The sequence below is a fragment of the Zosterops lateralis genome (assembly GCF_965231275.1).
Source record: "Zosterops lateralis genome assembly, chromosome: 2".
In the NCBI taxonomy this organism is placed as follows: domain Eukaryota; kingdom Metazoa; phylum Chordata; class Aves; order Passeriformes; family Zosteropidae; genus Zosterops; species Zosterops lateralis.
Window position 1 is genome coordinate 1,151,462 of NC_139763.1, and position 19,965 is coordinate 1,171,426.

The window sequence follows — 19,965 nt, forward strand, 5'->3', positions numbered from 1 at the left end:
GCCAGGGACTCGTGGGCAGTGGCTCCAGGAGCTGTGGGAGGCCGGGGACCAGGGCTGTCCCTCAGGGCTCTGCCCGGCCACCGGGGCTCCTCAGCGCCTGCAGCAATGACACCCAGGGCCACCAGCGCAGCCTGGGCGCCTTGGCCAGGGACGGGGAGCTGAGCGGGGCAGGGCCACTGGCAAAAACAACAGGCTAAAACAAGGCTGGTAACTTTGGAGCCTGTTTACTAAAACTTAAAAACAGCTGGGGATGAGACCTTAAGCCTCAGGCCCGCTGGCCAAGTCACAGTTACAGTCACGGTGTGCGCACACCAGGAGCTTCTTTGGGCACAATGTCCCACCGAAGGAGCCAGGGCTGGGCACCCGCGGGGGTTCAAGTCTCTCAGCTGCGGGATTGGTGCATTTTTCAATCCTTACGCTGATTGGTCGCTTTTCTGGCCGCTGGTTGGTCTATACTGGGGTGCAATCCTGACCAATCATTCTGAAATACTTTGATCTTACTGGTCGGCTCCTTCTCCAATCACAGTCCAGGTCGCTCTCATCCCTTCATGAGGCAACATTCTAGAAAGTTCCCTGCACTGAACTCACTGAATTCTCACCACCCACCCCAGGGGTGACGCACCCGCATGGCAGTACATTTAACTTAACAACTTATCACCTCATAACTTAGGACATTACCTACACACAACAATCCTTTATATTAATTAACATTTCATATCAACTCCTTATATCGATTTTATTAATAATTCATAACAAACTCCGAATATCGATTTTATTAATAATTCATAACTCCACCTACAAAAGTCCCCTTTATTTATACCAGCCATCACAGCCCGCAAGGCCTGGGCCATCCACAGGCACCTGCACAAGCCGCACAAGCGGCACCCCCAGAGCCTCGTGCGCTTCCACAAGGCCGGGCCCGGCTGCTGCCCCCGGCTCGGGGCACTGCCCCAGGCACCGACTCTGGCAGCACAAACACGGAGCACAAAGACACGCGCCGCTCCACATTGTGTCCCTGCCCTTCCAAATCCCGCACCGGGACAGCGGCCACAAGGGCTGGGCTCGCCTGCGGCACCATCGCCCCAGGGCCCAGTTGTGTGAGATGTGACACTGAAGCCACAGGGTTTTGTCTAGACGGGATAAAGAAACGAGTTTTTTCCTACTCGAATTTTTTACTACTTGAGTTTTTTACTACGAGTTTTTTGTCTACTTGGGATCGAAAACCCTTTCTCAACATACGCCCCTCTTGTGCACTGGTCTTCAAAGACATAACAAGTGCTAGAAAGGTCTAATTACAAATCTATATGGCATCAAAGTCATAAAGAGGATGTTAGTAGCAATATCTGTACTGACAAATGACTTATTAAAAGAAAACCCTATGCTAGAAAAAACTTCAACGGGTTTGTCACTCCTTGTTCTTGCCTTTTTGAACTTTTACATTTGTTTCCAGCGATCTGCTGTATCTTGCAAACATTGAAGCAAAACTGAGGAACATCAGGGCAAACCCCAGCAGCTGGTCCAAGGCTTCAGAGCGCTCTGGAACTCCCACAGGACTCACACGCCTCAGACGGGCACAAAAGCACCTCTCCTTTGCCAGGCTGCACGGCAGCACCAAGGAGTCAAAGCAGAGTCCTCCTGATTTCACAGGCTCGCCGTGCAGCATTGATCCACAACCTGCTGCAAGCCCCGGCAGTGAGAAGACCCAGATCAAGTGTGGTTCTGGATAATCTGTTTTCTCTCAAATTCCCCCACTCCTGACACAGCTTTGAAGTGTTCATATCCATGGTTTGAGTGATCCACAGTGAAAATGAGCAAATGGCTGAAAGAGGAAAAGTACTTTTGCTCTCGAATCAGAATATGTAATAAGGCTTTGAGTAAAGCAAAATGCAGTTCCTGTCACACTGCTGACTTTCAGTTGGGCCACACTCAGGGATGATGCTGGAGAGACAAATCTGGGATTTGCTGAGGTTAAAAGAGGGGAAATGAAAGTACACAGCATAGGGAGATATCAAAGGGTAAGAAGCTTCACAAAGCACCTCAAATATGTGACTCACACAATTCCACCAGGTTGGGGACTCTGGATTCACCAGGTTTACTGCCTTAGTGCTGAAATGAAGGGAAACAGCTGGGGGAAACTTCAGCTGTCAGTACCATGTCCTTCCTATCTGGCACTTTTGCCAACCTCTATAGTTTTGCCTGTCCTTCAAATGAATAACAATTTTAAATGTGGGTTAAGACCTCAAAGTGTAGCATTAGGTCTCAGTGCAGTCAAAAGCAAAAGGTAACTATAAAGGTACCTACTGGCAGGGATTGGAGACAAAAAGACTAATAAAACCATCTTTTTTTCCCTCTTTGATTTCTTAGGGTTGAAAACCAACAGTGACTGAGTTTGCCTGTAGATGTTTCTGACATTTGTAATTGTGCTGGGGTCGACAAGTTTTTTATTTCAAGGCTTCTTCTTTAGAAGCTGCTGATGGGAACCTTCTGCTCAAGGGAATTAAAAAACCCTGAAATCATGGAAACTTCAGAGACCATTTGTGCTGAGGTACAAAGACTGTTTAAATTCAGTTTACTGCCTGCAAGTGTACACTGATTTACTCCACAAATACATTTCTTTCTCTTCCCCAGGGTGAGAAATCAGATTTTGTGTGTCAGAACTGGATGACTTGTCTCTTTCTTGCTTGATTCTTCTGAACTATTTCCATAGAGACTTTGGCTTCGTACAATGGGATGGGTTCATCCAGCTGAGGCCTAAAATGAAACAGTAAAAAGTGCTGGTGAGTTCACAGACCAACAGAAATGTGACAGGACAGACTTGACTTTCACTGTGTCAACCCCCTCCTCAAACAAAGTTACAGATCTATGGCTTTGCTCCAGGGCACAGAAAAAGGGAAAAACCCCAAAGCAAACAAGAGGCACAAGTGGATGAAAAGAGATCCTTCTTGCAGGAGGAAAAAAAAAGGGATGGTGGGGACAGTTATCCTGCTTTAAGGGAAGGGATCTCCCATTCCCACTTTATTATGGGAGTCTTCCTATCTCCTGAAGCTCTGCTCAGGAGTGTTAGTGCTGGCAAGAGCTTTCTACTTCTAATGCTGAATTTAAAAACCCACAAAAACCTCCACATCTCTCACCTGAAAATGCTCTTTGATAATTTCTCCATGATATCTTCCAGGATGGGTATCCAAGAGGACTGTTAAGGAACAACAGAGCTGGAGAGAAATCTCTTTACAGTCATATTTGCTGGTGTACTGTACTGATACAAACTCGGCAAGGTCAAGGCAAAATGAAAATTAACCGCAATCCCAGGCTTTAGATCAAATTTTTGCACTTGTTTCTATATCAGAAACCTCCATTCCTGACACAGGATGCAGATGTGAAATATGGAATATTTCAATTACTTCCATATGAAAATATTCAGTATTTCAATATGAAATACAAGTGCAGCCTGCACTAGTACAACATCAATCAATCAATCAATCAATCAATCATTAATCAATAGCATTTTTTGTGCAGAATGAAGGGAACAGATTTTGGGACCAGGTAGCTCATACAGGCACCTGGTAAAAAGCCACAATGAAGTTGGGAGCAGAGCAGAGGCTGGAAATTTTTGGAGCACACTGCCATGTGTGGGGTCAGTGAGTTAATGACCACCACCCAAGACAGCACAACACAGGGGGCTTTGTATTTTATTTTATTTTATTTTAAATTTTATTTATTTTATTTTTATTTTTTTATTCATTCTTTGTAAGAAACTCAAACAATAAGGTTCATCCTTCATTTCAAGGGCAATCAGGCTGATATTCCAAGCTCAAGTTCTTTTAAAAAGTGATCAATTTGTGATTTCTTCAGATGACAGTAAAGCCAGATGCTCCAGAATTTCACAAGATAACACAAGTCCCTAAAGCCAAAAGCACCCAAACCTTCCAGGGCTGAAAATGTCCTGCCCAGGGAGCTCAGTCCAGCTGCATCAGTCCAAATGTAGGAGACATTTCTTTGCCTTTTCCTAAACCACATTGTTCCTCCATAAAACAAATCAGTACATTTTATATACATCATATTTCTGTACATTGCAAATAAAGGAAAAATTAGGAAGCCAAAACACTTCCACTTTTGCAGTGAACACGAGTGCATTAAGTTTACAGGTGATGCATCTAATGCCCAGAAGCACAACAAAAAAAAAAAAAAAATCCAAAATGTCACTTGATTATAATAAAAACCATATAGAATCAAATCTTCAATTAATTGATTCAATAGTGAACAAAAATATTGCTTTTTTTTCCCAGAATGGGTGTGTTGCAGCACTACTTTTAATGAAGTTTGTAGAGACATTTTCAAGGCCAGGTTGGACATTGGGGCTTACTTAGAGCACCCTGGGATGGTGGAAATTGTCCCTGCCATGGCAGGAGTGGGATGGGATGAGCTTTAAGGTCCTTCCCACCAAATGAGTTTGGGATTCCATGATGTATTTAAAAGGAAAGCAAAAAATACCTTAAAACCTGAGTGTCTCTAGTATTTTACCTCCACCTTTCAGCAGCTCTGAGCAGAGGAGAACCTCTCAGTGGGATTTCTCAGTTGTATTTTTATGCTTTGAGCAGTGAGAACTCCACAGGACCAGCAAAGGATATCGAGATATTTCCCCTGCTGCACATTGGACAAGTTCCAGACCTCATCATTCAGGAATGACACTGTGGCTCCCTTAAGGAACAAGGAATGGCTGTCTGGAGGATCCAGCTGAAGCAAATTGAAGAAAAATGTCATTTAGTTACATTTTTCCATACAAAAATAAAGGTTAAATTGTTATTTTATAGAGATGGTTAAACCAAACAAAAACCATCCCTTGCCCACTCTGAAAAGGAAGGAAACTTGTAACACTGACAGGTTGAAACAAGAGTTTTATGTGTCTGTATCTCTATTTTCTGTGGGACAAACTCCTTGTCACAGGCATCTTTACCTGCAGGTCCTTTTCTGTCGTTATCCAGTGTCCCCCAACCCCAAGCAGAGTGATGATGTCGTGCTTGTGAGGCAGCAGCTGGGATTTGGAAGCTGGTTCATCTTCAGCACTGTATAACCTCACTGGGGAGGGAGAATAAATTCCTCTGAGCTCAGAAGAAAACGTGGGAAATTCAATATGTATTTATTTCCACACATTTCAGTGGAACTCTTAAATTTTTTGGTTGTTTCAGCTAAAAATTGTTGAAAACTCTGAATTTATTATTTTATTTATACTTTGAGACTTTTATATATTTTATTCAGAATAGTATTTTATAATAGCTTTGAAGTTATTCAGTTGTATTTTTTCTATATTCATAATACCATATAGTAATAATATAGACTGTAATATAATAAATAATATTATTAATATAGGGAAGGAAATATATATGTAGGGAAATAAATAATAATAATACAGCCTGTATTATATAGTATATAACACAATAGTATATATATTATATATAACACAGTATATATATGTAAAATGTATAATATATATAATATATAGGATATATATTATATAATGCATTTATATAATGCATGATATATAAAATACAATATATACCACACTTTATTATAAAATATAGTTAATATAATATAATATATAATTTAAATATGTAAATTATACATCTATGTACTATTATATATTTTTCTACTATATATTTATCTACCATTATATAGCAATACATATCAGCAATAGGTTAGATATAAAATATACAACAATAGTAATAAATGCATATAATATATAGTATATAATAACATGTAGCAATTTATTTATATATTTTTATTTATATTACTCTGAACAGTAACTTCAGAGTTTTCACCCATTAGAGTTGGTTTCCAATAGAGGTTGTCAGTGCTGTTAATTAGGGTTAATTTCTGTATTCAAACACGGCTGCATAAACAACCACGTCACAGCTCTACCTTTTAAAGCCATTTTTTAATTTTCAGTGTTAAACACAGGAATATTTCAGCCACATTGAGCAGCACACTAAAAGCTGCTTGCAGCCCTGTGTGCTAGAGCAGCTCTGTGGGGTAAAGCAGATGGAATTCCCAAGGAAGCAGGAAACATTTCAGCCATATTTAGAAGCTGCTTGCAGCCCTGTGTGCTAGAAGAGCTCTGTGGAATAGAGCAGATGGAATTCCCAAGGAAGCAGGAACTGCATTTCAGCCACATTTAGAAGCTGCTTGCAGCAGTGTGTGCTAGAGCAGCTCTGTGGAATAGAGAATTCCCAAGGAAGCAGGAACTCCTCCATTCCAGCCACATTTAGGAGGTGATTGCAGCCCTGTGTGCTAGAGGAGCTCTGTGGAATAGAGAATTCCCAAGGAAGCAGGAACTCCATTTCAGCCACATTTAGGAGCTGACTATGGGCTGCTTGCAGCAGTGTGTGCTAGAAGAGCTCTGTGGGGTAAAGCAGATGGAATTCCCAAGGAAGCAGGAACTCCTCCATTTCAGCCACATTTAGGAGGTGATTGCAGCAGTGTGTGCTAGAGGAGCTCTGTGGAATAGAGAATTCCCAAGGAAGCAGGAAATTCATTTCAGCCACATTTAGGAGCTGCTTGCAGCAGTGTGTGCTAGAGGAGCTCTGTGGAATAGAGAATTCCCAAGGAAGCAGGAACTCCTCCATTTCAGCCACATTTAGGAGCTGCTTGCAGCCCTGTGTGCTAGAGCAGCTCTGTGGAACAAAGCAGACAGAATTCCCAAGGAAGCAGGAGCTCCCCCGGTACCTCCGGCATCCAGGACGATGTCCACGCCCAGCCCGCCCGTCTCCTCCAGGCAGCTCTCAGCCACATCAATCTTCCCATGGGACACGTCGATCACTCGAGCTGCCAGAGCAGGACACCAACAAAAACCACTTCAGAGCCAGGAAAATGGAGTTTAGGTGCTCAAAACTGAGAGATCAAATCGAGCAGCACATGCAGCTTCTGCTCCCTGCAGGTACCACAAAAGGGTTTGCAGCTACACCCAAAAAAACCCCGGGACATCTTTCATTTTCATCACAGTGCAAAATCAACACCGAAAGGTATGAAGGCAGAAGTTTAGCTCATGAGCTTGTTGGCCCAAAAGGACAAAATGTGGCACTCTAAGATTAGAAATCCTTCTCTGAGTTCATTCTTTGCTATTCTTGTCCAAGTCCTGACCCTCTGGGTCATTCATTAAATGTTTAGATAAAAGGATTTACATCTGCTCTTGAAATATTGCTGAACTGAAAGCCACCAACACATTTTCCTGTCATGTATCTATGATGTGCTGGTTATCAACATGAACCACAGAATCAGGAATGAGAGAATCCCAGAATTATTGGGGTTGGGAGGGACCTTAAGGATCATCCCATCCCATTCCCTGCCACTGTCCCAGGCTGCTCCAAACCCCAAATGTCCAAGCTGGCCTTGGGCACTGCCAGGGATCCAGGGGCAGCCACAGCAAATCTGGGAATTCCATTCCAGGCCCTGCCCACCCTGCCAGGGAACAATTCCTGCCCAAGATCCCATCCAGCCCCGCCCTCCTTCAGGTAAAAGCCATTTTTAATATTAAAACAATAACACAGGGGCAGAGAAGGAGCAGCTACAGGATTTGTTTCATCATTATGAGGTAGAACAAACATTTAGAAACTAAACCAAATTAAACAAAACAGACCAAAGGCTTCACAGGAAAATGAGAACTGAAAGAACATCAAACAAATTTGGAGGACAATTTCCAGAAGCTCCTGGCCTGAGCTCTGCACTCACCCACCAAAGGCTGCCTGGCTCCTTCTGGAATGTCATCCCAGCAGTGGGGAGGGAGGGAAGGAGGGAGGGAAGAAAAAATACAAGGAGTTGGTCATTAAGGATAACAACAAACCATCAATAAATGCCTCGGGTTTGGTTCTTTTTGTCCCTTCAAATCCTCAATCAAATCATAGGATGCATTCAAATCCTAAGTCATTCCCTCTTTTTTTTTTTTTTTTACCGAAGTCAAATGATTTCACTGGAGATTTCACAGTCAAAATTTACCTAGGATGGGATAATAATTAATTATTAATCATAGCCACCTTCTCCATACACAAATAAACCCCCATAATAGCGTTAATAGCCTGTTATTCTTGGTTTCCTTTAGTCAAGAAGTTAAAAGATTTTCCTTACAGGGAAATTTGACATGGTATTATTTCTGCAAATAATTTCACTTTTTGAAAATAATCCATAAACCCAGAGCCTGGCAATCAAAAAAACCCAAACCAAACCAACAAAAAAACAAAACAAAACAAAACAAAACAAAAACACCAAAAAAACACACACAAAAAAACCCACAAAAAAACCCACCAAAAAAACCACACCACCAAAAAACAAAACAAAACAAAACAAAAAACAAACAAACAAACAAAAGGCCAGAGTTCCCCCAGTTTGACTATTTTCTTACTTCTGTAGAGCAAAAATGTCCAGTTTTATTCCTTAACTCAGTACAATAGTTCTAACAGTACTTATCAAAATCCTGGTCAACTTCCTTCCTTAAAAATGCTGGAAAAAAATTCTCACCACTGCAGGAAAGGCCAAGCAACAAACTGTAATATGATTTTCCACAATCTTTTGTCATTTATGTATTTCTCACAAAATACTGGTAAATTACTTCAGTTTCTTCTGCTGTGACTTGCACAAGTTCCAAAATAACATTTTGGAGTGGCAAAACTTCAGTTTTTCTCCTCCTCCACTGCTGGGATTCCACAGGCTGTTCCCAGAGTTTGCTCTCCCCTGGGAAGTTCAGCTGCAGAATTTAAACCCAGGGATGTGCTGGGAGTTTAGACTGTGCTCAGCAGAGCCAGGACATCACTGGGGGGTTCTAAGCAGAACATCCCCCAAGAGCTCAGCACAGAATAAAATCTCCCAAACCAAACTAAAAGAAAAGCAGGACATGCCCCTGGGAGCAGAGGAAATATTTGTGAGTGTATTGATATTTTTCCTTGTGTTCTCCAACAGAAACTCAGCCCATTGTTTATGGAATATTCTGTCTCCAGCCTGAAACACAGGCTTCAAAATGTCAAAATCTGTTAAAATCCTCTCCTTCATTCCATTATAATTTTTACTCCACAGATTACTGAAGACAAAAAAAAAAAAAAAAAAGCCTCATTCTGTTGGTCTAAACACAAATCCTGAAACATGACCAGGAACTTCTACTTCAGGCACTGGAATCACATTAATTAACAAACAAATCAGAAAGCCTGGACACTTTTAAAAGCTTTTTGCTTTTGCACTCCAACTGTTTCTCTCTTTAATGCAGCACTCAGGTTCTATTTCTTTATTTGAAATAAAACTGCAGTTATCATTTTTCCCTCTCAGCCATTCCAGGAAGCAGCTTGGTATGCTCAACAATGATAACACAAACTGCTGCTCACTGAAAACTGCCAAAAAATAACCAAAAACCCACTGAACAAGCACAAAACTGAAAATTCTCCACCCACAGACACAAGAAGCCACTCAGAGTTTGGATTACTTAGGATCTATTTGATATTAACATTCAAAGAACTTAAAAATGTACTTAAAAATGAACTTAAAAATGTTACTGCAAAAAGTAACTCAGGACTGTGAGAATAAAATTGCCAAATCCTTTCCCAGCTGATGAGTTTTTCATATGATTAAGCAAAATATACCCATAAAATGTTAGAAAAGGAAGTTTTAGGTCTTCAGTGTTTCCTTTTTGCTGGTGCAACAAGGCTCTGCATGGCAACAGCATTCCCAAAAATCTTCCAGGTCTGATGTCTGTCACTACTACTACTAGTGCAATAAAATATATCAACACAGAGACAGTAAAAATGCTGCTGAAATTAAGAAAAAAAATAGGGCATTTTTGTAAAATTAAAAAAAAAAAAAAGTTATTATCAAGCTCTAGAGAAGTCTGGAGGGGCTGCAGTGCTGATCTCCCCCAGCCCTGGGTGATGTGGCTCCCCCAAAGGCATTTTACAGCTGCTGCTCTGGAATTTCACTGAATGCCAACAAAAATCATACTCTGAAAAATAAAAGCAGGGATTACACTGCAGCAATTGGTATTTGCAGGAGGAAGTGGCAGGCACCAGTTTTAACCTTTTGCTGCACTCCAGCCAGACTTGACAATCCATCCTTTATTTTAACTGTCTGAGTAAAGGAATATTCCACTTCCCTCCACAAAACACCATCAGAAGTTGGATGAGAAAAGATGCCAGCAGCTCCTACACAGAGTATTTTACCATGTTAAATTCAGAGGAAAAAAAAACCCAAACTTGAAATATCAAAGAGAAGAAGTCAGGGAAGAATGGAAGTGTTGTGTGTGAGGCCAAGCTCCTTTAGAAAGCAGGAAAATTTAGAGCCTGTGGAGGTCCAGCTCCAGCTGTGGCAGTACCTGAGGCTTGATCAAACACTGAATAATCTGGAATAATGTGAGGCTGCTGAGTGCTGCCTGTCAGGGGTGTGAGCTCTGGCACACACTGGGCTAGTGGTGACTCAGCAATCCTTCCTTTCCTTCCTTTCCTTCCCCTCCTTCCTTCCTTCCTTCCTTCCTTCCTTCCTTCCTTCCTTCCTTCCTTCCTTCCTTCCTTCCTTCCTTCCTTCCTTCCTTCCTTCCTTCCTTCCTTCCTTCCTTCCTTCCTTCCTTCCTTCCTTCCTTCCTTCCTTCCTTCCTTCCCTCCCTCCCTTCCCTCCCTTCCTTTCCTTCCTTTCCTTCCTTTCCTTCCTTTCTTTCCCACTTCATCCCATGGAAAGATTTCCTGAGCACTGAGGCCAAAAGCAGCACTCAGCACTGCCAGTCACTACAACTGAAATGAGGAATAAAAATGCCACTAAGGACACCTAAACCAGAAATTAAACACCTGTGGAGTACAGAACTAACCTGAAAACCATTTAATTAGACTACTCATCAATTTGTATTTATTTTTTACCGAAGTAAGTCTCTATACCCGACAGAAAAAAAATATTTTGAGATATTCTGTAGGCCAAACTTTATCAGTGCAGGTTAAAACTCACCCCCAGCAGGTCTGAGCCTCTCCAGGTACTGCTTGTCCTCCAGGCTGTGGGCAGTGGAGATGACTTTGGCCCCTCTGTGTTGAGCCAACTGAATTGCAATGGTCCCAAAGGGCTGAGGAGGGAACAGCAGGGTCATGGATTGATTCATTAATTCATCTTTTACACCAACAAGTTGATGCTGTTTAAGAACAATTATATTGCAAAGGCCACTCAGGAGAGCACCCAGAAATGAACTTGCTTCTGCAATAAAACAAATCTGAACTAAGAATTGAATATTCACAGACCTGCTTCTGTCCCAAGTGAGGCCAAAACAACTCTTCAATTACTCTGAATGAACTTTTGGTCAGTAACTGGTTCTTGTCTTCAACAAAACAGCTCAGATTCCACTTTAATTACTGTGGTGGTTTCATGTTTGCTGAATTTTGTTTACCAACAGATTTTTGGGAGAAAAAACATCCTTGTTTTATACTAAAAAAAAAAAAATTCTTAAAATAATACCCCAAACATGCAGAGGTCCATAAACAACTTAGAAAACTATTATATAAATAAAACGACACAAAATCTGCAAAATTCCAAGCAGTTACAAATTTATAACATTAAAAACCACCAAACCTTTTCTTTATATCTCCATAAACTCTAAAAACTTCCTCTCCCAAAGTAATACAAAATTATATTTAAATAATTACAACTAACTGAAAATCATAATTTTCTCTCTGCATTAAATAAAAAGTAAAGTTTGTAAAAGTAAAAAAAAATTAATGTCTCATCTTTTTTCCTCTTTTCTTTCTTTTCTTAGTATATGTTAATAAAATCTATCTGTTCACTTTTAAATTAAACCTATTTCACCTTTTTCTCCCAAAAATCCTATCTCCCTGTTAGTAAACAAAATTCAACAAACATAAAACCACCACAATTACCACAGACACCTTCACTGCAGTTGGAATTTGAAAAGGGAAAAAAACTCCAAGGAAAAAGCCTCAGCCATTTTTACTTTACAAAACCTTGGCTTAGGGAGCCCCACATCTTCATTAGCACTAAGAACTGCAGGGATGCAAATCAAATTATTTATATCCAAGAAAAGGTAGAAAGAAGAAGAGGTGGTGATGCCTTAAGTTTTATTTTTGCTGTATTTGATGTGTCTGTGGTGGCCAGGGGTGCAGCTCTGAGCTCCCAGTCAGTGTCACTCAGCTCTGCACACAGCAGGGACACAAAACAAATCCTTTTCCTGCTGCACACCAAGGACAACTGGGACAAGTGTTCAGGCCCAAAAGCACAACCAAGGCTGGGCTGAGGAGAGAAAACAAGAAGGATGGGACTGCACCACCTGGGGCTGGGATTGGACAATTCAACCCCAATGTGCATCAGACACAGCCCCTGCATTTCTCACAACTGGGCTCAAAGGGAGTGCTGCCTGTGCCCTTCATTTCATGTGTTTGCAGGAAGGGATTTCCCACATGAGATCCTGGTCAGGAATATTGTCCTGCCTGGAGTGTGGGGGGGCAGAGAGAGGGAGGGTGTTCTGGGGTCCTACAGTGACACAGTTATCCCTGAGGACTCAGTGATAACTGCAGGAAAATGCATTATTTTTTAGTCCTCTCCCACTGATGCCTTGGGAAGGCTGAGCTGGAACAGAGACTGGACAGAGCTGGAGAATAAAGTAGAGATTTATTAAAAGGCCTTTAAAGACACACCTTGGGCAGGACAAGAGCCTGGCCAGGGCTACACCCAAGGTGGACCCAAAATGGACCCAAAATGGTCACAAAATGGACAAAAAATGGACACACAATGGACACCTGGTCAGGAGGTCTCACACTTTTCTAAGTTTTGGTCCATTTGCACCTTGGGGTTGAATTGTCCAATCCCAGCCCCAGGTGGTGCAGTCCCATCCTTCTTGTTTTCTCTCCTCAGCCCAGCCTTGGTTGTGCTTTTGGGCCTGAACACTTGTCCCAGTTGTCCTTGGTGTGCAGCAGGAAAAGGATTTGTTTTGTGTCCCTGCTGTGTGCAGAGCTGAGTGACACTGACTGCGAGCTCAGAGCTGCCCCCCTGGGCACCACAGACACATCAAATACAGCAAAGAGAAAACCTAAAGCATGATTTGCTAAGGGAGATTGTGCAGAGGGGAGCTGTTACCCACACTTGCTCCATCCAGGACCAGGACACTGCTGCCAGGGCACACCTGGGACAGGTAGTGCAGGGCCGTGTACGCGCGGAGCCCATCCCGGACTGTCCCTGCAGCCTCTGCCCAACACACCTTCTCTGGCTTGTGAACTGAGGGGGACAAACACAAATAAACACACCAACAAACACACCAACAAACACACAAAAGAGGTGGTAAAAACACCAAGAAAATCCCTGGGGTTTATATAGCAAAACCTGTCATGGTGAGTCAGGAAGGCTGCACCAGGTCAACACCGCTGACTCCTGGTTCCCTCTCACATCAAGAAACCATGGAAAAGATATTTTGCCATCTTTTACACAATTAAATTAGGGATTCAATTCAATAACCAAGTTTAAGGGAGCCACCTCATAACTACACAGCTGGAATTCATGGGCAGTCACAGAAACAGCACAAGCCAAATTTGGATTTTTAGAATCTCAGGATGGTTTGGGTTGGGAGGGACCTTAAATCCCATCCAGGGCCACCCTTTGCCATGATAGGGACACCTCCCACTGTCCCAGGCTGCTCCAAGCCCCAGTGTTCAACCTTAGGCACTGCCAGGGATCCAGGGACAGCCACAGTTTCTTTGGGAAGGGCAAATTTTGAGCAAAATAATAACTTGCTCAAGGTAACAAACTGTTGGAAGAAGGACAGGGGCTCCCACATTTAATATCCTACTCATTAAAGCAATCTAACTGGAAGCTCACAATAATTGAAAACTAAATTTCAATACTAGGCTTTCTGACCCTCATCCCTGAAAAATCCTTTCTCCAATTCCAGTCTGCTTGTTTCACCCTGTTAGTCTGATCCCCAGTGATATTAATGGACTGAGTCAAAGGCAAGAAAAAAAAGCAAATTTCTACTCATTAAATTTTTGACAGGTTAGGAAAAAGTATAACAATGAAGCAGGATGTATAACAATGAACAGGAACCTTTTAGAAATAAAAAAAAAGGGAATTTAGAAGAAAAAAAAAGAAAAGGAAAAAAATCAGGGTCAGCTTGTGTGGTTTAGGCCATCATGAACTGTGAAATGGTGACAGCAAAGAAAAAGTCCTTGAGAGAACTGAGTGTTCAAACTTCTGTGACTTGTTGGGGCAGCTGGAATTTTGGAATATTGGAACGGAAGGAGTGTGTCCAGAGCTCCAAGGTAATGGGCTCCCTTTTAGAAAAGATAAAACAAACTCTACAGTTAGAGGAAAAATAATTATTAGCAAAATGTATAATCTACAAACCCAAATAATGCTCATGAACCAGGATAACTTCACAGACACCAGACTCCTCGGAATCCAGGGGCAAAATTCCTGAAAAAATAAGGAACACAGACCTTGATTTCCACACAAGGCACCATTCCAACCAAAGCATCCTCCCAAGGAATTCCCTGGGCCCACTTGGTCTGGGTTCAGTCCCCTCTTGGCAGGTTTAGGACAGGTCAGAGACCTTGGCCAGGTCCCAGCTCTATCTCTTTCCATGGTTTTTTAAGCACTAATTGTCCAATTAAGAAATGACACCTAAATTATTGTGACTTTTACCCCAATAACCAACCCCCCCTGGCCCGCAATGGGGACTTTTCTATCCAATCACAAAACACCCCCCAGACCATGAAGGAGGAGAAGGTGAAAAAGAAGGACTCAGGCCCTGCCCTAAATCCTCCATCCTGCTTTAGATCTCTATTCCTGTATTCTAAACCCTTCAGCTCTGAGTTTTGCCCCCTGTGATATCACACACTTCTATCCCAACTCCACAGGCACAATCCCAGGGCTGTCACTCAATTTTGGGAGCCTTTTCCAGGGCCTCAGGTCAGTGCAGGGTTTGCTGGGGGTCAGAGCCTGGCAGCACAGAGAGTCTGGGATTCTCACTGATCAGAGCTCCAACATCTGGTGATGTCTGAACTCATTCCACACTCTGAGTGTTCCTGGGCCACTCCAGGCCGTGGATCACAGAGGAGGGATCTGAGGCACCACCCCACAGTTCCTCTCCTCTCCTCTCCTCTCCTCTCCTCTCCTCTCCTCTCCTCTCCTCTCCTCTCCTCTCCTCTCCTCTCCTCTCCTCTCCTCTCCTCTCCTCTCCTCTCCTCTCCTCTCCTCTCCTCTCCTCTCCTCTCCTCTCCTCTCCTCTCCTCTCCTCTCCTCTCCTCTCCTCTCCTCTCCTCTCCTCTCCTCTCCTCTCCTCTCCTCTCCTCTCCTCTCCTCTCCTCTCCTCTCCTCTCCTCTCCTCTCCTCTCCTCATTCCTGAATGTGTGATTTGCAAAGGCAACAACAAAGACACAGGAAGAACACACAGGAATGTGGAAGTGATAAAAAGCAGGAATAGGAAAAAGGAAGTGAAAGAAAACCAAACTACCCAGGGAAGGCAGAGAAAGCAAAAGCAGAATAGGCAGAAAAAACCCCTCCCTTCTGGTTATAAATCAACTTTTTACCTTCACTGGCCACAGAACTCTCCTGAACAGAAGGTTCTGGCACCTGCTCCATCTCCTGAATTAATGTCCCCTCCATCCCAGGGAAAACCATTCTTTTCTTCCCTCTCCCCCACAAATCTCACACTCCATTTAGACCAAAGGGCTTTGCCTTGCAAACGTGGCTGCTGTGGCCAGTCTTTCCCAATTCCCATTAAAAATGTGCTTGTGCACACCTGGAGCTGTGTCCAGGGTTTATCCAGGCAATCCTCAGTCTCCAGGAGCTGCCCTAGAGCAGCCCTTGTGCAATGAGGGAATAATAAAAGAAGGATCACAATATCCAAACACATTTTCCCCACATCACCCTCCACTCTGTCCTGCTTTCAGAACTTCAGTCATCCTCTAATCTTTTGACTCAGCAAACAAAATCTAAACACAGGGGACAGAAATAACTCCTCTCTCCTAAGGCACCATTCACAGTTTGGTGGGTAATACAACATCATATTTCAAATCCTAAAGGAACATTCTTAGAACAGAATCCCCATTTATAAGTTTATGCATTTGACAGCAGGATAGTTTTGAAAATACACGGTCAATTCAGCTTTACCAATGATTCTAACCTCAGTCATGCATTATAAAAAGATGACTGATGGTGTCAGTTGAGGCAAACAGACTTTAACTTACCCACCACTTCATCATCTGGCTGGAAAAAGGTCACCTTGCTTCCAACTCACCGTGGAGAGGGGCAAAGGAGGAAAGAAAGGAAGAAGATAAATATTTATAGTTGGAATGGGATGTGCATTTGGAAGCATTGCTTATCACTAGCTCACAAAACTAAAGATACACATTTCTAGTGAAAAAACATAATTCTATTGATGACACACATGCCAAGCCCAAATGTTGAATTCCCTGAATTTCAGCAGCTCAGCCACAGGGAATTCCATGCAGGGACACACAGGTGGTGTCTGGGAGCCAGGCTGGACACTCCAGGGGAGTGAGAACAGCACTGGGGGAGGAAACAAAGAGCTCCTGCTCCAAAATTCTCTGTTCTGACTGGAATCCCTGTTCCCTCCCCTCCCTGGGCACTGACACTCACTCACCTTCCAGCACAACTCCTGAAATTTCTCTCCCAACAGGCACAAGTTCCTTCTTCAGTTTAATTTCTGACAGGAGCTAAAGGAAAACAATGCTTTCAACATCCTTGCTCTATATTTACATACTCATTATCATCTTACAGTCCTGGGCCATTATCAAAGGATAAAAGTGCACACATTCCTCAGTCAATATTAAACCACAGCACTGAAATCTGTATTTAAATTTAGAAACATTAAAAAATAAAAGCAGGGAGTTATTACCAGCCAAGCCAACCCATGACTTAGAGTGTACATGGAGATAAAAGAGATTTACTGCAAGAGATTTCACAGCTGACAACTAATTTCTCCCCATAAATTAAGAACCAAACTGCAGATAATTTTTTATTCAGAGCTGTGCAAGAAGCCCAGAGCAGCCCCAGCCATGGAAACCACAGACACCCCCAGCTTTACACAGCACCAAGAAAATACCTTTGTGTCCACCCAGCTGAGAGCACAGGCTCTGACCTGCACCTTCACTTCGTGGTCTCTGGTGGCAGGAAGGTTCTCCTAGGACAGATTTAGAGTTACTCTGTTAGACAATGGATGTGCCCAAAGGGGTTCCTGCAGCTCCTGAAAGAAATTCTCCACTTCTGAGATTGTTTTGTAGGGAGAGCAGGCAGGTTTTTCAATGAAAAGGGGTTTACAACACCAATAATAATAATAATATGTACATGTACATTATTACTATTATTGTTATTAGCAATAGCATCATCATTATATAATTATAATCACATCAATAATAATATTAATTATAAAATTAAATTATAAAATAATAAAATTATTAATTAATTAATAACACGATTAATTATATTATAAATTAATAATATAATTATAAAATTATAAGATTATATTATTTAGTATTATATAGTTATATTATTATATTATTTAATGTTATATTATTATATTATTTAATGTTATATTATTACATTATTTAATATTATATTACTACATTATTTATCATTCTATTATTCTATTATTCTATTATTATTGCGAACTGGTCACCAGATCTTACTTACCATTATAATAATCATTATTATTATGTCACTATATGATGATATTATTATTGCAAACTGACCTCTAGATCTCACTAAACCTCATCAGACACTGACATTATTTTTCTGTTGAGGATTTTTTTTAACTTCATGTGATGCACAAATCCTGACAAACCCACTGGGGTCAATATTCAAGCCCAAAATCAAGTCCAAATGATGTCAAAGAAACAACCCCCATAAGAACTGGTGTTCTTACCCCAAACCTGATCAATTCCTCAAGCTCTATTTCTGCTTTTTCAGGGATTAGAAAATCCAGCCAGGAAATGTGGACCCAGGGTTCATTATTTCATGCCTGCAAAGCTTGTTTGGAAAGTTTGGATGCCAAAACTGCAGGGACACCCAGCAGTGGCTGCCTGGTGACAAAATACACCTTTCCTGCCTTCCCTCCCCTGCCTGTGTGTGCAAAGATCCCAACAGTCCTTCCCCAAGGCTGCACAAGATTTCTGTGCCTCAGTTTCCCCGTGGCACTCAGCCAAAGGCTCCTCTCCCTCTGCCCGAGGGACAGAACTCACTCTTTCCTGGAACACAAATGTCATTTCCTCTCCAGGAGAATTCTGCTGAGCATACAGGGCCTTCATGGTGACCTGGAAAACAGAGTGACCAAACTGTGACATCTGCAGTGTCTGTGGGCAAACAAGGCTTTAAAACCCTGCTAAATTAAATTAAATTAAATTAAATTAAACTACTCTATAAGAAACACAGCCATTGCTTGCAGGCAATTTGAGTCTTTGTGATACAGAAGCTCTAACCCAGATCAACAGGTTTAGTTGTCCATAACAGAGAAAATCCACAGGATTGAGGAGCACAGAATCCCAGGATGGTTTGGGTTGTCAGAGACATTAAAATCCACCCAAGGCCAGCCCTGCCATGGCAGGGACACCTCCAACTGTCCCCAATGTCCAACCTGGCCTTGGGCACTGCCAGGGATCCAGGGGCAGCCACAGCAAATCTGGGAATTCTATTCCAGGGCCTGCCCACCCTGCCAGGGAACAATTCCTGCCCAAGATCCCATCAAATCCTACTCTGAAGCCATTCCCTGTGTCCTGTCCCTCCATCCCTTGTCCCCAGTCCCTCTGCAGCTCTCCTGGAGAATCCCTGATGCAGCTACAGCAGAAAAGGCACTGAAGGACACAGGGTCTGTGTGTCCCACGCAGCCACACAATTCAGACAGGGGCGCTGCAAAGGGAACAGAGGGAATTTCTGTGCAGGAACACAGTGAAACTTACGCTTGATTTCACCAAAAATCACCACTCGGGTTTCTGCTCTGTTCGCCCGACTCGGCTCGTGTCGTCCTCGACGAACAGGAACCTTTTAGAAAAGAAAGAAAGAAAATGAAATTGAGCGAACAAGGAAAAAGGAAATCGGGGAGTAGAGAGACAGGAAACCACGCGATCACTATTGCAGCTCTAACCCCTGAGGGACCACCCCGAGACCCTCCCCGCATATCAGGCCCGTGCCCGCCCCGCGACCCCCGGGGAGCCCTTCAGGGGCTCCGAGGGAACCTGCCCCGCACCGAGAGCCTCCCTCAGGGGCTCCGAGGGATCCCGGCCGGCACCGAGAGACTCCACAGCTCCCGGCCGCCCTCAGGGCCTCAGCGGCTCCGCGGGATTCCCGAGCGCCGCGACGCGCCCGCGGTTGCCATGACACTCCCTCACTTCCGCCTCGCCCTCGGGCACCGCCCTCCCCGTCCTTTAACCAACCACAGCCTCCGGCAGCAAAAGAAGCGCTCGCGATTGGTCGTGGTGCCCGCCATTCATCGTGAAAGCCGAGGTGTGATTGGCCGCCGCGGATGTTACTCATTTAATGAGAGGAGGAGGGAGGCTACGGCGCCCGGCGCGACCTCTGGGCCATCGCCGGGGAGAGGGAGGAGACGGCGCGTGCAATTACCTCATGGGTTAATATCGTATGCACAATACAGGCCCCTCCCGCGGGTGGCGAGGAGGGACGGCGGCCGCTCTTCACCGCTGCCCGAGCGCTGATCCCCCTCAGCCTGGCAGAACCGTGATTGGTCGGGTAGGCGGGTCCTGCCTCTGTCCCGGCCTCTGATTGGTCGATCACCCTGCTGGTCACGCGGGGGGCGGGTGGAAGCCGAGCGTCAGAGCGGGGCTATCAGAGCTCTGATTGGCCGGAGGGGGCGGGGCTCTGTGGCTTTACCGGGCTTTGATTGGTAGCGCGCCCTGCCCGTCAGGCGGGAACCTCGGCCGCGCGTCAGTACGGCGGCCGCGAGGGGCTCCTCCCCCCTCCCCTCAGACGGGGCGAGGGCGGCGATGGCGC

General features: G+C 43.6%; 1 protein-coding gene across 4 annotated transcripts; it reads right to left on the bottom strand.

The window, feature by feature from the left end:
* Positions 1-1,470: 1,470 nt before the first annotated feature.
* CRYZL1 (crystallin zeta like 1) lies at positions 1,471-19,709 on the bottom strand. Of its 4 annotated transcripts, none has more exons than XM_083855322.1 (13): positions 18,204-18,275; positions 17,069-17,146; positions 16,607-16,679; positions 16,191-16,235; positions 14,347-14,415; positions 13,091-13,224; positions 10,957-11,068; positions 7,720-7,743; positions 6,718-6,816; positions 4,952-5,073; positions 4,608-4,731; positions 3,132-3,165; positions 1,471-2,751 (listed from the first exon to the last, which is right to left on the bottom strand). In XM_083855322.1, exons 1-13 carry the CDS (start codon positions 18,267-18,269, stop codon positions 2,652-2,654), a joined length of 1,080 nt encoding a protein of 359 aa, XP_083711448.1. In that variant the 5' UTR covers positions 18,270-18,275; the 3' UTR covers positions 1,471-2,651. The 4 variants fall into 4 exon arrangements, with proteins under 4 accessions (XP_083711448.1, XP_083711445.1, XP_083711447.1 ...); XM_083855319.1 differs by lacking the exons at positions 1,471-2,751; positions 3,132-3,165 and adding exons at positions 18,918-18,999; positions 19,579-19,709 and having other exon boundaries at positions 4,365-4,731; XM_083855321.1 differs by lacking the exons at positions 1,471-2,751; positions 3,132-3,165 and adding exons at positions 18,918-18,999; positions 19,247-19,346 and having other exon boundaries at positions 4,365-4,731.
* Between the last annotated feature and the right edge of the window lie 256 nt (positions 19,710-19,965).

Bases quoted from the DNA above. Each gene is read 5' to 3' on its own strand.
- CRYZL1 (XM_083855322.1), bottom strand. From the start codon at position 18,269: ATGAAGGCCCTGTATGCTCAGCAGAATTCTCCTGGAGAGGAAATGACA. The intron at 16,680-17,068 runs GTATTTTCTTGG...GTTTTCCTTTAG, and splicing joins TCAGCTGGGTGGACACAAAG to CTCCTGTCAGAAATTAAACT. The intron at 3,166-4,607 runs GTGGAGTTCTCA...CCATCCTGGAAG, and splicing joins CGATATCCTTTGCTGGTCCT to ATATCATGGAGAAATTATCA.